The sequence below is a fragment of the Podarcis erhardii genome (genome assembly GCF_964252035.2).
Source record: "Podarcis erhardii genome assembly, chromosome: Z".
Taxonomy (NCBI): domain Eukaryota; kingdom Metazoa; phylum Chordata; class Lepidosauria; order Squamata; family Lacertidae; genus Podarcis; species Podarcis erhardii.
In genome coordinates, this window is record NC_138504.1 from 27,507,007 (window position 1) to 27,523,248 (window position 16,242).

At 43.1% G+C, this 16,242-nt stretch overlaps 2 protein-coding genes across 2 annotated transcripts in view; one reads left to right on the top strand and one right to left on the bottom strand.

Annotated features, from left to right (window-relative positions):
* MTMR8 (myotubularin related protein 8) overlaps positions 1-14,815 on the top strand; it is a 35,002-nt gene extending 20,187 nt beyond the window's left edge. Inside the window, exons 9-12 of the mRNA XM_081847137.1 lie at positions 1,555-1,755; positions 2,969-3,097; positions 4,004-4,130; positions 4,625-14,815. Of these exons, the coding sequence (XP_081703263.1) occupies positions 1,555-1,755; positions 2,969-3,097; positions 4,004-4,130; positions 4,625-4,930 (763 nt within the window). The 3' untranslated portion in view covers positions 4,931-14,815. The remainder of the gene's footprint in view (positions 1-1,554; positions 1,756-2,968; positions 3,098-4,003; positions 4,131-4,624) is intronic.
* LOC309333557 (uncharacterized protein C8orf48) overlaps positions 1-16,242 on the bottom strand; it is a 417,965-nt gene that overhangs the window by 303,911 nt on the left and 97,812 nt on the right. The window lies entirely within an intron of this gene.

The window sequence follows — 16,242 nt, forward strand, 5'->3', positions numbered from 1 at the left end:
AAATCCAAATTGTGTGCTAAGATTAGAATGTCTGGAAAGGGGATCCTTCTTGTATATGCTCTTCTTGGCCAAGTGCTTTCCGTTGATGTTACAGTGTGGTTAAGGGGCTGTAGTATGACTAGGGACATCAACATTTATATCCCTACTCAGCACTGAAGCTCATTGGGTGACTTTGAACCACTAGCTTTCAGCCTAACCTACCTCACAGAATTGTTGTGAGGATACAATGCAGAGAGAGAAACTCTGCATAGCACCTGATGAACTCCTTAAAGTGGAACTGGTACAAGGAAAGATAAGGACTTGTGCTAAGAAATTCCACAGATAAGACAAACTTCTCTAAGCACTCTCCCATCCAGCTTAGCAACTGGAGTTGCTTGGCTGCAAAGGACTACGTTTTTTTACACTCAGTCCTGCCTTTGAGGTTGTGCAGCTTCTCTAAACTCCTCACTAGTTAGGGATGTAGGAGGCTGCTTTTTTCTAAGTCAGATGGTTGGTTCATCTAGCTCAGTATTATCTACACAGGACAGCACACGGGGCCTTTTTAAGGCCTACCTTGAGACAACAGAGACTGAAAATGAGACCTTTTGCATGCAAGGTAGATGCTCTAAAACTGGATGGTGGCCCATCCCCAAGCATAACCTTATCAAGCAGGGGTGGTGTGTGTACACACACACACACACACACACACACACACACACACACGGGAGTCCCCCACTTACTGAGGGGTTTTGTTCCTGGTCACTGCACACATCATCAGAACACGTACAAACAAGTTCCAGCCTGTTCTGTCCCCGCCTTGCCCCCTTTTCTTACCAGAAACAATGCGCAAGTCAGTCACACGCATGCTGATCATGTGCAAGTGGGGAGTTGCCTGTATGCATGCGCATACACACACCACCCCATCATAAAATATCAGGGTAGTGTACAACAATATAGATGAGATAAAGTATAAGAACCAATAAAATGCTTTGAAAATGTTTCTGTCCACAAAGTTTCCTCACACAATTTAGAATCCTGGAAGATCATTCACTTCTTACCCAGTTCCTCCCTGCCAGCTCTGCGCTAAGCCAAAACTTGTTGCATGAACGTCACCATAGAAAATCCTACTAACATCTTAGTTGTTACAGAATATTCAGTGATATTGCTATAATCATCCAAGGCACCATAATAGTACTTTGATATTGTGCCTTTCCTTCAGGGAGTTCAAACTGGCACACATAATTTTACAGGTTGAACTTCTGTCTAGTCATCAGATAAGCCCAGACCTCCTTACAATAATCTGGTCTATCAGAATAATCTCTCCAGAGTGTTTATTCCTGCTACTTCTCCACCAGATAATCCCTTTTCTTGATTCTCTCCTTGAGGTCCTAAAAATGTGTCTTTTCCCTACCCCCAGCTAAAATTACAGTAGAAGTTTTGTGAAGGATAACTGAATTATCCACACCTCTGACCAGATTCTTTGGTGAAGGATGAGGATCCACTGAAGGTTAAACATCTATTGTCTTCCTTCAGCAATGCTTTTGATGATACCCTCAAACTTTTCTGTCTTTCCAGGTGTGGCCATCTAGAAGGGGACCCCAAAGAAGTGTCTCCTGTCTTCACCCAGTTCATTGAATGTACCTGGCAGCTCATGCAACAGTTTCCTTGTGCATTTGATTTTAATGAGCGGTGTCTTCTTGAAATTCACGATCACGTCTATTCCTGCCAGTTCGGCAATTTCCTGGGGACCTGTCACAAGGACCGGGAAGATATGAAGTGAGTTGGCATTTCCAGCTGGCAAAATTCAGTATTTTCTCCTTTGTTCCCTGACTATTAAAATGAAGGAATAATTTCCCTAAACCCATCTGAACTCTGGAGAGTACAGTGGTACCTCGGGTTACATACGCTTCAGGTTACAGACTCCGCTAACCCAGAAATAGTGCTTCAGGTTAAGAACTTTGCTTCAGGATGAGAGCAGAAATTGTGCTCCGGCAGCGCAGCAGCAGTGGGAGGCCACATTAGCTAAAGTGGTGCTTCAGGTTAAGAACAGTTTCAGGTTAAGAACAGACCTCTGGAACGAATTAAGTGCTTAACCCGAGGTACCACTGTAATGCTCTAAAAACATTAGTTGAGGCCCCTGCAAATGTGTATGTGTTTCTCAAATGCATTGTCCCGTTGAGTCAGAAAGTATTTTAGAGATAGCATTAAAGGGGGTTAAACAAATCTATAAGAGAGAAGTTGATGGCTGTATGGAACCTCCATGTTCAGAGGCAGTTGCTGGGCAGTTGGTAATAGCAGGAAAAGTGCTATTGCCCTTATGTCCTGCTTGTGAGCTTCACTGAGGAATCTGTTTGGCTACTGTGGTGAGCATTATGCTGGACTAGATGGACCTTTGGTTTCATCCAGCAGGGTATTTGCATAATGTTCTCCCGCACAGAAGCAGCCTGAGGTGTGTTCTTGAAACTCCATGTGAACCTTCAGGATTTGCAGGAAGCTCCAGAAGATAAGAGGGCAGCTGCCACTAGACCCCAATGGTGTGTCTTGCCTCCTATGAACTGCTATCCCAGACCTGTAAAGGGGGACTGTATATGGATGGAGTTACAGATGACAAAGAATTTGGGCCTGCCATTGAATGTGGTACCCCTGTAATATCCTTCTGTAATATGCCAAGAAACTAACCTGTGTCCTGATCTTACCACATCGCTCATTTCACCTCCCTCGTTCTACTGCAGATGGGAAAGTGTACAATGTAATGGTGACAGGAAGATTGAAAGGGATGTTTCATGGTAGGGACGCAGGAACTTGACACAGGGCTGCCATTTTTGGTGGTGGCAGCATGTTTTATGTCACTTTTAGTTCTTTCCTATGATTGGCTGAATTGCAGCAGTTCTCTCCCTCTATAGCACCCTTCTGCTTCACTAGATCCTTTTGTTTATATCTCCTATCATCAAAAACTGGCTACTGTAATCACTCACTTTTTATTTCCTAGAATCCTTGAGAAGACTCATTCCCTGTGGCCTTTCCTTCTCCAGAAGAAGCAGGAGTTCAGAAACCCTCTCTATAAGGGATTTGCAGCTTACAAGGAACTCCGGCCGAACACACTGCCATTTAGTTTCCAGTAAGTTGCTTATTAGCTGCTAACATGAGTTTGACTAAACTGCAGGAAGCAGTGGAAGACAGGAGTGCCTGGCATGCTCTGGTCCATGGGGTCACGAAGAGTCGGACACGACTAAACAACAAAAGTTGCTTATTGGTGGAAAGTAATTAGGGAAACAAGGAACCTTGCTGCTGCCTTGACTCTTGAGTTGTCCCATTGCTGATTCTGCTTTAATTTTGTAACTGCATAATGAAAATGAAGAGACTAAGGCTGCCTCCCCCAGTCCTGGTGCTCTTCAGAGGTTTTGGGCTACAACTCCTATCAACACCAGGCATCACAGCCAATAGTCTGGAATGATGGGAGTTATAGTCCAACAACATCTGGAAGGAACCAGGATGGGGAAGGCTGCTGTAAGGAAAAATTAAAATTTTATTGCTTTGCTTGACCTCAAAACAAGGAAAATGCATGTCTGAAATCCTTCACTAGAAGCAATTCCAGTAGAAATAACTGATTGTGTATACTGTTGTACACAGTGTTGTCTATCAAAAGGCATGGACACAATTCCCTTGTGGCCAGAACTGTGAAAAAAGTTGTTGCCTGGGATTGTGCTGCTTCACTGGGTGAAGAAGCCCCTTCCCAGAGAGAAATGTTTGCCAATGTTAAATGCTTTGTTATTGTGAGATGCTTTGAGTTCAGTGTTATTGGAAGAGCTGCATACAAATATTAAATCAATCAAATGTTGAAAACTCTTTTGAATTCTGAAGTGTACCTCTTCCTATCAGGTTTATTTAACATGAGGAGGATGGGGGTTATTACACCTTATAAAAACTTCAGATCGCTTTCTGTAATAAGGAAACACACTTACATTGTCATCATCATCCCCTTCACAGATCTTAGTTTCTCTTTTTCTCTCCCCCTTTCCTTGAGGTTCTGGTGTGGCATGTATAACCGCTTTGACAAAGGAATGCACCCAAAACAGTGTGTATTGGATCATCTCCTTGGCTGCATCAGCCAGAAAGTGGAGCTGGAGGGTGTTGCTACTGACTTGGAAAATGTAAGTAGTGCACAGCAATGAAATACGTGTTCAGAAAAAGAAAACCTAATCTTGCAATGCAGGCCTTCACAATACAACTGAGATTGGGGAAAAGGAGGCACTTTTCACTGGAAGGTAGGTGTGGAATTATCCCAAACTGTGCCTTAGTATATCCATGCCTTTGCAGTCCTAGGCAGCCGGCAAAGCCACAGTACTTATGAAGCTTACTGTGGGCTGTTTTTTGGTTTGGTGGTTTACCAGCTGTGTGGGAGTCTTCCAAGTGCTCTGTAATTCTATCTTTAATAATGCTGTCTGCCGATTTTACTGTGACCAGTTAGGGTTAGTCCAAGATGTTACCCAATAGGTACATAATGTCAGCTAGGTGTTGAAGTGCTTTCCTTCCTCCATTCCGACCTGCTTCACCAGAAGATCTGATATTTGTAAAGCAATGATGCTCCATATGCTGGTCTCAAAAATGCTTTTATTCTCATAGTTCATTCTTTCTTCTGATATAGAAGTTGCCTCCCTTAGAGGGACCGCTGCCAGATGAGGTTTCCATCTTATCCAAAATGGTTACTGCATCAACTGTCTGTTCCAAGTCCCCAATGCTCAACACACCCCAGGACTATGAGGATGAGCCTCCTGCCCTGTTGGCTAATGGCATCCTGGCAAGGGAGGAGGGAGATGAACCTGATCAGCAGCTGAAGAGCCAAGAGGGTCTTGTTAATCCCCGCGACATTCCAGGTGGCGACAGCAGCAGCAGCAGCAGTAGCATCCGTGGGACCATCCAGCCTGAGGCTCGAGCAAGAAATCTCCATTGAACTGGTCTTTGCATCTGCCCTGAGCCATAGAAAATTGGCAATAAAGCATGCAAGACCTGGGAGAGCCTCCTCACTCACGTATGGCTAAGTGTTGTGTTATGTATTTTGGAAGCAAGGGAGGAGGCTGGCTTTCAAGAGCAACCCATGGGTTTGCATGGGGCTGGCTTTTGGGCTGCCACAAATAGTTTCTGGGCATATCTTCCAGAACAGCCACACATGTTCCTTTTTCTGGTGCAAGTACACATGGCTTCTGAGGCAGGTAGCCCTTTCCAAGATGAGGAAGTTTTTTAAAGCCACAAGGTTTCAGATACATGGATTAAAAAGCATTGTGAGCTACTAGCGAATGGAAGAAAATGCCAGTCCATATTAGAGAGGCTTTCCTTGGCTGGCTTCTGACACCTTGCATGGGAATTCTATTCAGTGGCAACATTGGGTTAATATTTGCTGGCCCCTGCACATATTTTTGTAAGCAGTTGTGCCTTTTTTGTTCTTTTTTCTTTTTTTAACTAGAGATTACGGTTGTGTCCAACCATTAGCAATGTGATGTTTTATTACCGTGATATGTGGCTGTAATGTGCAAGTATGTGATCTTTTTTATTGATACCTTTTTTAAAACACAAAACAACCTGTTTTGAACCTGTCTTGCTGATAGTTTATATCTTTATCAATGTTAATGAGCTTGAATAATATTGTGGCATGTAGATGAAGTGGCGATAGACTATGGTCAAAGGTCTTAAAGCATCTAAAGTCTTGGCTGCTCAGTGACATGCCATTTAGCTTCCACTCATTCCTGGAGGTCTAGTCCAAGCACTGTCTGGGTTACTGTGCATCTTTGCTGGTATAGGAGTGGGTGCACAGACTCTCCACTCCACCCCACCTACCGTGTTACATGTGCACAGAAACCCAGTTACATAAGACAACACATTCTCAATCTTCCTGGCTTTCAGGATAATGAATCACATGAATTCATTAACCTTGTGGAACACCTGGTTCATGCATGGAAGGAAGGAGGGCAGCACAACTATTATTCTACCATGGGAAGCCTCTTGTCAGCTTCCTAAATATCTGAGCTGGACCAAAGTGTGATTACTGTGACATATTTGAGACAAAATGGGACCGAGGTTTCCCATTTCATCTCTTGGGAATTGCCTTGTGTGATTTGCTATTGACCTCCCAGAGTGAAGGATTTGGAAATAAAATGTATGAGTTTGTAGTGCTTCCAGTTCCACCATTATTGAAATAGATGCACAAGATTTGTGTTGTTTTATGCTTGTTAGTGGCACACTCCTTATCTGAGTGAGTGAACTGCCACCATGCTATAGATCAGGGGTGGGGTACCTTGGCTTTCCAGATGTTTGATCCCAATGCCCATCACCCCTGGCCATTCTCTGTGTTGGTTGGAACAGATGAGAGGCAGCTGTATTCCAGCAACAATTGGAGTGTCACGGGTTCCCTATCTTTCTTTTAATACATTCCTTATTGGGTAAAATAGTGATACGTAGGCTTGGAGATTCCTGCTGACTTAACAAGAGGAAGAACAGTTTGCACTTGCAAAATACTAATTTTTCCACAAAGCACTAACATACAGTGTAGCATCCTACATTTGTTTTTTACCCCCCACCCCACTGTTGTGTATTTGCAGTCTTGGCAACAGGAGTGGATCAAAGTGAAGCACTGCTCCTTGGAATCTTCTGCACTTATCCAGGGAAATGAGATTCCAGGCACTAAAACACTGTATCCTATTATGATAGAAAAAAAGTCTCTTCATAAGTTAGTCACAGTTCCTGACTTGCCATTAGCAGCTGATTTCAGGACTGTATTTTATGAAATACATTTTGAAATATTGTACAGTTATCCTGTCTTTATGACCAGCCTGGCATTTTCTCCGCATGTAATATTGCCAGAATGGTATATGCTTTGCCAGGACACTGAGCTCTGGTATTCTAATAAAGGTGCTTCTTAAGAATCTCTGCCTGGTTAGACGAGAACATTTCATCTCACTTCCTCTTAGCCTTGCTGCTCAGAAATCCATTAACAATATGCTGCTAGAGAAGATGCAAGCTTATGCTAATGCATATTTATCTTGCTTGTTTGCTTTTTGACCTGCTGGTCTTTTTAAAAAAACACACAAAAAACACAAAAACCCTTCATTTTCAGAATATAGAAAAGGGAAGAAAGGTCAGGACTTGAAACCCTAATTAAGCACCGGGTCCTGATGAAGAGAGTTGAAACAGTACACATACATAACAATTATTAGCAAGCAAATGTGTGACCAAATATATTGATGCTAATCCATGGGCACTAAAAGTCACACAAGTTGTAGTTTCTTTCCTGTAAAGCAGGTGTGCAAAAACCTTCTCAGCCCAAAGGCAACATTCCTTCCTGGAGAACCTTCCAGAAGCCACATATTGGTGGTAAATGAAGCCAGAGCCTAAAGAGGGCAGATGTAAGGATGTGACTCTCAGCAGGCCACATTCCAGGAGCACAAAAGTTGGATGTTACTACAGCTACCCATGCAGGCAAGCAAGAGTCATAGTTGTCATTCAAGCACAGATTCCAGCCATGCAAAAACACTCAAGCATGTACCAGAGCGTTAGTGAGTAGCATGGCTTTAGTGGGGGGTGGCCTCATGTTGTGGGGCAGCATAGTGAGAGTCCCAAGCAGAGGAAAAGGCCTGGAGGGCCACATCTGGCCTCTTGGGCCCGAGGTTCCCCACCCCTGCTGTATAGATAAATTAAGTCCTTTGTTACACTGTTTTTAAAAGGAAAGCAACTTTTTAAAATATGAATTATGTAGGAGTAAGACATTCCAGTCAAAGGTGAGAAAATGTTAAACTATGCATTCAAATGTACCTCTGTAATAAGCACCTATTATCTTCTAATACTACTATATAGCATTTGCTAAGTGATTCCATTTAAATTTCAGTATTAATGTTGTTCATTGTGTTCCAAAATCAACTTGCCTTTTCCTGGGGTAAAAGCACCTGTTATCTGACCAGTGTGATTTGAATGGAAAACACATTAGAATCATAGAATTGTAGAGGTGGAAGGGACCATGGGGGTCATCTAGTCCAACCTCCTGCAATGCAGGAATATTTTGCCCAACGTGGGGCTCGAATGCACAACTCTGAGATCTCATGCTCTACCGACTGAGCTATCTCCTAGTAACTAAATTCAGTCTTCTGAAAGAATGGTAGTTGCAAGCTTTGAAGCTGTGATTCATGTCTCTGGAGAAAGTTCTGAAAGCACTTGAATCTTTGCCTGATTGCTGAGATTTTGGATTCTTGCCATTAAGACTCAGTCATAAACTTCATTATCTCAGTCTTTTATCACTACTGAAACATCTTCATTCTGTGCTAGCCTGAAGTGATCACATTTTCTTCCATTTCTTCAAGAAGATCACCAGTTGCTATCTTTTTCTTTGGGCGACACCTCTTAAAATATATTTTTCCTTCCTTGTATATCTAGTTCCTTCATTTTGTTAAACACAATCCCATCCAATCTAATAAACTTTTCCAGCCTTGTAGTTTTGATCTCTAAGCCTTTCTAGCCTTTCATCTAGTATTAAAGTTCCTTTCCTCATGTAGATTGATAGAAAACTGTAACATTAGTTCTTGGTAAACAAGAGGATAAGTTTTCAAATAGGGATGCTTACAAAATTCTCCCCATCTGAATTTCTTATAAATCAATGTGGAGGGGATCCACATTACTCCATATTACCTTAAACTTGCTGAAGTGGCACTAATGTATCATTAGTCCAAAAAATTTCAGTTCCTAGGTGTTTTGTTTGGTCTCATGTGAAACTCATCAGTTTTCAGTCTGCCCCCCCCTCCATTACAGATACATTCACCAGAGCCTAGTACGTGTACTGATTAAGCTGTGGGAATCCTGATATGTAGATCAGGGACGATCAAGCTGTGGCTCTTGGACTAATTTCTTGCATGTGTTGAGGAAGAGGTAAACAGAGGAAGCTTCCTTATACCAAGTCAGATCCTTGACCCTTATACCAGGTCAGGCCCCATCTAGCTCAGCATTGCCCACACTGACTGGCAGCAGCTGCCCAGGATTTTGGACAGAGTCTCTTTTCAGCCCTTCCTGGAGATGAACTTGAGACCTTATTCATGCAAAGCAGATGCTCTGCCACTGAGCTGCAGCCTCTTTTGGAGTGGGGTGGAATGACAGGGGGGACCTGTTTACTTTGAGTTCTGGCCCGACTCACCACCATCTGGAAGCAAATACAGTCCTCAAGAGAAAAAGCTTTCCCCATCGCTATGGTAGGTTGAGATCCATTTTTCCTGACTGTGATTTAATCAATCTGGATTCCATTGGTGTGTGCATTAGTCACATGGAAGTAGGAGAAATATGTGAATTAAGAACTGCAGTGCCTGCTACAAATTCACATGTTTTATAGTCTTTGCCCAATCTAGAAAGTCATGCATGACCCAGTAAATCCATGGAATAAAATTGGGGTGTGGGGAGCGAACTAGCCATCCCTAACTTTTAAGATATTTAACTTGTGCCATGAAATGTAACATTTGGGGTGGAGGAAGGAAGGCAGGGAAGGAAGATCCATAACAAACTAGAACGGAAATAATTATTATAAGAGTTATTTCATGTTTGTACACAAGTAAGCTTATATTTTGTCAAACTCAGTTACAAAATGTTTTTTAAGAACTGAAATGTTCCCTTTATGCTGGAAACAGATTCTGTAGCATCTACCTCTCATTATAGTCAGAGATCAATTTGCTCTCTCCCTTTTCCTTCAGACTTCGTCAGAGGAGATAGCCAAACATTCCTTGCTAATGTGAAGTAGTCTGTTAATAAACTGATTTTATTGCATTGTTTTCTCTCTATAGATATTATTAAAACAAAATATGATACCTAATTGTTCAAAGCGGTTTAAGCAAAAAGGGATTGTGGTAAAATGGCAAATGCAGTCCAGTGTAAGCAAGGGTCAGGTTATGTACACTGAGGCAAAATAATAATAATTAATTTCACATACATATGCTCTTGGGGGATGAACTGCTGGTGAGTGACCAGGAATGAGACCTTGGGGTTGTAGTGGGTATTTTAATGAAAATGTTGACCCAGTGTGTGGCAGCTGTGAAAAAAGTGAATGCCATGGTAAAATAAAACTGCCAATATCATAATTCAAATAATGCAAATCTATGATGCAGCCACTCTTGGAATACTTCCCCCAAAAAGGATATTTTTCATGGAAGAGGTTATGAAAAGGGCATCTAAAATGATCAAGGGGGTGGAGCAGCTCCCCTATGAGGAAAGGTTACAGCATTTAATTTGGAGAAAAAGCAAGTAAGATTTTGTGACATGGAGAAAGTAGAGAGAAGTTTTTTGTCCCCCATAATACTAGCACTCGAGGACATCCAATGCTGGAAGAATCAGGACAGAACGTATTTCTCCATCCAGCAAATAGTTGAAATGTGGAAATTGTTCCCACAAGAGGTAGTGATGAACAGTAATTTGGATGGCTATAAAAGAGGATTGGACAAATTCATGGAGGATAAAGTTATCAATGTCTGTTAGCCAAGATGGTTATGTTCTATCTTCACTTGATGCTGGGAGGCTTCTCTTGTGCTCGGATCCTACTTGTGGGTTTTCTTTAGGCATTGTTGGCCGCTTGAAAAACAGAATGCAGAACTAGATGTGCTTTGTGGTGATCCAGCAGGCTCTTCTTATATTGAACTTGTCACACAGCGAAGTCAGAACGCAGAGTCAAAATTCACAGTAAAAAAGAAAAACTTGTACTGAAGTAAACAGACTTCTTTACAAACACTGTACAAACAATAATGGAAGAGAGCAAAGTAAAAAGAAGTAAAGTGCACACCGAGCCCGTGTATTTATCCTTCCTGGCTCCATGTGACTTCCTGTAATTAAAACAATATAAGGAAATGAGTTAGAGTGAGTCAGCTAGAAGAATGAATCTGCACTTTGCAGCCTTTTCCAACACTTTACTGCTTCTGCTCCCAAAGACCGTTGTCACATGACAGAACTTTCCATCTTATGCCTTGCTCACGTTTCTGTCCAAGAGATGTGCATATCTGAAAGACTATCTTTGCATGTGGACAGATGTACATATTCTGGAGGTAGGCTGTATCTCTTCACGTATATGTCTGTACCAGAGGTGTACTGGTTCAGTTAAGAGATGCAAGTAATTCTTATGCAGGCAAGCTCTGAGATGAATTGAGACGAAAGAAAAATAGGCTTCTTTTATTTTGAGCAGTACACTTTCTACTTAAAGTTTGTGTGTAAGATCTGTATGCTAAAGGTCTACACACACCTGAATGTACCAGGTCACTTGCACTGACGTGTAGTGCATTAGCAGGCAATTTCACCAGACTGCATAATGTAGCTCTTCTCTCCAGCAGTTGGATCATTTTTGACTTCTCTAATTATGAACAACATTTTCCATGTCAAGAACAGAAATACAGAAGACAGTTGAAAACGCTGTAGCACGTCCTTGGGCCTCCTATATCAGATATAATTGGCTTCCCACTGTGGCACCAAGCAGAGTCTAGATTTCTTAAAGCTCTTACCTGCTGCTACAAATAGTGTTTAGGGATGAATGGGAAATGGGAAGTCTGAAAATGTCTGCCCAAGTCTATCCATGAATAGATTTCATGAGGCTCCTTTTCTCAATGGATGTGGAGCGATTTACCTGATCACGCCCACTGGTCTTCCCTAAGGGTCTGTCTTTTCTGATCCTCCTTGCATCACTGTTACCTCTGGTCTTTATTTGACTCCCTTGTGTTTCCTTCTGCTCAGTATGCCATTGCAATTAGGAAAAAATGCCAAAGGGGGGGAACCAGTGCCAGGTGTTTACATTACACCTGTCATGGACATTATAAAGAGAAGGCAAGGCCTCTCCTGGTTCCCACTCAAAACACAATGGCAGCTGCTCTTCCTTGAAAGGGTGGAATAGATCTTTAGTGAAGCAGAAGTAACAGTACAGACCCAGTGACCAGCATAGAATTATAGTAGGATCAGAGCTCTGAGAAAGTGACAGTAATTGGCAGGATTCGTTGGGCTAGAAGCAGGCATTCCAAGTTCAAAGAGTCCAAGATCAGGGCAAGAAGTTCAGAAATGCACTGAAGCCAGAGTTCTCACAACCAACTGCCAAGCTTTTAAAGGTGGGGTTTGCTTATTCATGAGATCCCTATACCTTGTGTGAATGTTGAACTTGCAGACATGCACTGCATTGGTGATGGTGGGGTGTCTTCCCACCTGCAGAGCTGCCATGAGGTCCTGAATGACAAGGCTGTGCCCTTCATTTCTGTATCCTTCACACACACACACACCCCGAGTAGTTGGCTGATGCCCTCCCCAGACTGCACTGATACTGACTTCTCTGTTGGAGGGATTCCCACCACCCCACCCGGGGCTGCCGGACTCTGGGGAAGGGGTGAACCTGCCTCCTCCAGTCTCTCTTCCATTGACACAGCTCCCACTATCCCTTTCTCCTCATCACCTTCCTTGTTCTCCACAACTTTCCAACCCTAAGTCTGACAGAGTCTCAGGACTCACAATATAGCTGCTGCTGCTGCCCCAGTCTTTTATGAAAACACAAGATGGGCACTGGCTAATACTGTCGAAGCAAAGTGAGTTCCTGTTGGCTGCTTGCTTGCTTCCTTGCTTATGATCAGTATGTGGAGTTGGGCAACATGATGCCACACAGACACCTATAACCTTGTAGAGTGCTACCAGCAACTGGGTGGGGAGCTATTACTTGCAATGGTGAGTGATTATGCCATGAATAGGTAAAGATAAGAAGATCCTGGTAGAGCAAGCCAGTGACCCACCTAGCCCAGCATCTTCTCACAGGGGTCAGCCAGATGCTTATGGGAAGCCCCAAAGCAGCAACCAAACGCAATAGCACCCTAGCCACTTGTGATTCCCAGCAACTGGCATTCAGAGACATACTGCCTCCCAACAAAGGAGGTAAACATGTGGTCCTCCACATGTTTGTTTTTAGACTCCCAACTCTCATCAGCTTCAGCCAGCAGCCAGGGATGATGGGAGGTGGTAGACCAGCAACACCTGGAGGCTCACAAGTCCCCTATCCCTTGGTTCAGCCAAGCTTACCATGCCATCACTACCACATGGAAGAAAGGGTAGCATGGACAGAGTAAGTCTGGGTTCATCGCTGTCAAACACTGCCCCCCTACGCACCTACAGGTAGTTGTGTGTAAAATAGCTGTGTGATATGATGACTTCCAGTCCATACAGTGTCCCCTGTTACCAGGTTAAACCATAAACTATGACTATGAAAGGGAAAGTAGAATTTGCACAGCAAGGGTGAGAGGCCCCATTCTCCAGTTCTTGCTGAGCATTTGCATTAGTGATGCAATGAGACACAGCACACATTGCTTGGGCTCTTGTCTGGTTGTCATTGCATGTTATATAATTTGATTTGAACATAGCTGTTGGACACGAGCAATCGTGGAACAGACTTCTGATTTTACATCCCTCCTCCTGCTTTATTCAGCCTTCATGGTTTCATGGCAAAAGTCATCCTTCTTGCATAATGGCACTTCTCTCTTTTCTTCCAATAACACCTTGTACCTTGAATACTTCAAGAGCACATTTTACCTACATAGAGCCTTCAACTCCCACAGAACCCCAGTGCATTGCAGAGGATAATAGGACATATTCTGCAGTAGCCTTCCCCAACCTGGTGTTCTCCAGATGTTTTAGACTGGGGTAGGCACCTTTTTTATACCTACCACCCACTAATGCATCTTTCTTGATGGTAAAATTTCCTTACCACCCACCAGTGCTCGATGGAAGGAGGATTCAGCTTGTGCTGTAGAACCCCCTACCGCCCACCTAGAATCCTGAAACGCCCAGTAGTGGGCAGTAGGGACCAGGTTGACAACCCCGGTTTTAGACTGTAACTCTCACCAGCGCCCCACCCCCTATCTTGGCTTGAGCTGATAGGAGTAGAAGTCCAAAGCATTTAGAAGGCATATGTTTCAGGAAGGCTGTTCTTCCATCAAGGAGAGCACTTGACCAAGCTTATTGATGAGCCTTGTGACCCTAGAACATGACACAGAACACACCTGCTGCTTCTCTGTGGATCAGCAGGAGGCTGAAATGCTTCTGAATGACCCACAGGACTCCATACCATCCAACATTTCTCCAATGAAAATAGGAACATCCTAAGGAAAAGTACTTTCTAGGATAAAATCAGAAATGGGCGGCTTTTCTAAATGAGGGACATTCCTGGAAAATAGGGACACTTGGAGGTTCTGCAATCATGGGAGTTGTAGTCCAGCAACACCTGCAGGCAACACATGTTCTCACCCTGTTCTAGCTGAGGAACCCCCCCCCCCAATGTATTTGGCCCATTAAGGGATGCCGGAAGAGGGTAGGAACATCTGTACTACTCACCACAAACATTAATCCAACTGTGTGTGCATATTTGTATGTATATATGTGTGTTTGTGAAGCAATGTAATTATTGGGTTGTGCAGTGTGTCTGTTTCTGTTTTTTAAAGTGAGCATACAGAGATTGCTTCCGAAACTGCCGAAACTTTTGTAGTAAGTTTAAATTACATCCAATATTCAAGCTGAAATGTTTTTTTTTCCAGTTTCTGTAAGCATACTGGCCATATTTTGTCTTAAAATATTGCTGTCTTGAACTATGTGATTAATGCTTCACTGTATGTCAGTTTGAATACATTTCCGTGGTCCAGTTTCACTTGATATACTGCTTAAAAAACAAACAAGAAAAATATGTTACTGCCCCTTAGAGTGGTGCATTGCATTATTTAAAATGTGGTTACAAGTCTCATGGAGGGTTTAATTTGTACGTATTGCTTTTTTATTTCGTATGAAAATGAATAAATTCCTTGCATTTTTTTTTAAAGATACAGCTTTTGTATATTTCTTGAATATTGATTAAGAGAGCTGTGGTAAGAATCACAAAATACCACTTCTTTCTGTCCAGAGAAGTTTCTGTTGAATGGAAGAATTGTGTTTCCTGGAAAACACCTTTGGCGCCAACCGTGGGTTTGAAGATACCGGTGCCGTCTCAGAACCATTCCTGGAATTAAAACAAGCAGCCCATCCCCTGCAGGCTTACAATCCAAAACACACACACACCACACCAGTGAATAGGGGTACAAAGGAAAGTGGGAAGATCAAAATCGGACACCAATTTGTAAACGGTTTTTTTTTTTTTTAATGACCAGCTTGCATAGTTCAGGGGCAGGAGGTGTCTGGTGAGGCTTGTCTTTTGGCAAAGCTAATGCAATGAGCTCTGCTTTCTAACTCTCCCACCAAAAGAATCCAACGGAACTGCTGTTCCCATGGGACAACTGAGGGGGAGGAGGTATCTAATGCAGCTGCCTTTCAAGTTACTCAAAATCTTATCTTATGGATGGTATTTGTTGCTAGCTGAGTACTTATAACACAGGAAGGTAGTTTCAGCTGCACGATAGCATCTGTTGCTTAGACTCTGTGTGTCCTTCCCAGTAAACAGAAAATCCGGTGCATAATTAAAAATTGAAGTCTAGTGGGAAAGGGACAGTACCATGCTAAGATTGATGTTCCTGTTTCAAGGTCAGCCTTCCTGATGAAGGGTAGCGTCCTTTCCTTTTTTTTCTCTCTCTCTCTCTCTCTCTGTCACACACACACACACACACACACACACACACACACTACTGAAACCTCACCATTTGCTGCCTTTCTTCAAAGACTTCTTTGGTGGAGCATACTACTATTCCCTTCCATCATTTCAACCCAAAATTTGGTGCACAAAAGCACCTTCTGTGCCTTTCCCACATTTTGGAAAAGGTATAAAGCTAGGGTGGGGTGCTTGGGACCCTTCAGAAGCTCTTGGACTCCAGCTCACATCAGTACATGGCTAATAGTCATGGGTGTTGGAAGCTGCAGAAAGCACCTAAGGGAATCTGAAATCTTCAGTCTGCTTTTTTTCCTTTTTTTTTGTAGACTTTATACTATATTGCTTATAGTATATTAAAGGTACAGGGACCCCTGACCATTAGGTCCAGTCGTGACCAACTCTGGGGTTGCGGCGCTCATCTCGCTTTATTGGCCGAGGGAGCCGGCATACAGCTTCTGGGTCATGTGGCCAGCATGACTAAGCTGCTTCTGGCGAACCAGAGCAGCACACGGAAACACCGTTTACCTTCCCACTGGAGCGGTACCTATTTATCTACTTGCACTTTGACATGCTTTCGAACTGCTAGGTTGGCAGGAGCAGGGACCGAGCAATGGGAGCTCACCCCGTAGTGGGGATTCGAAACACCGACCTTCTGATTGGCAAGTCCT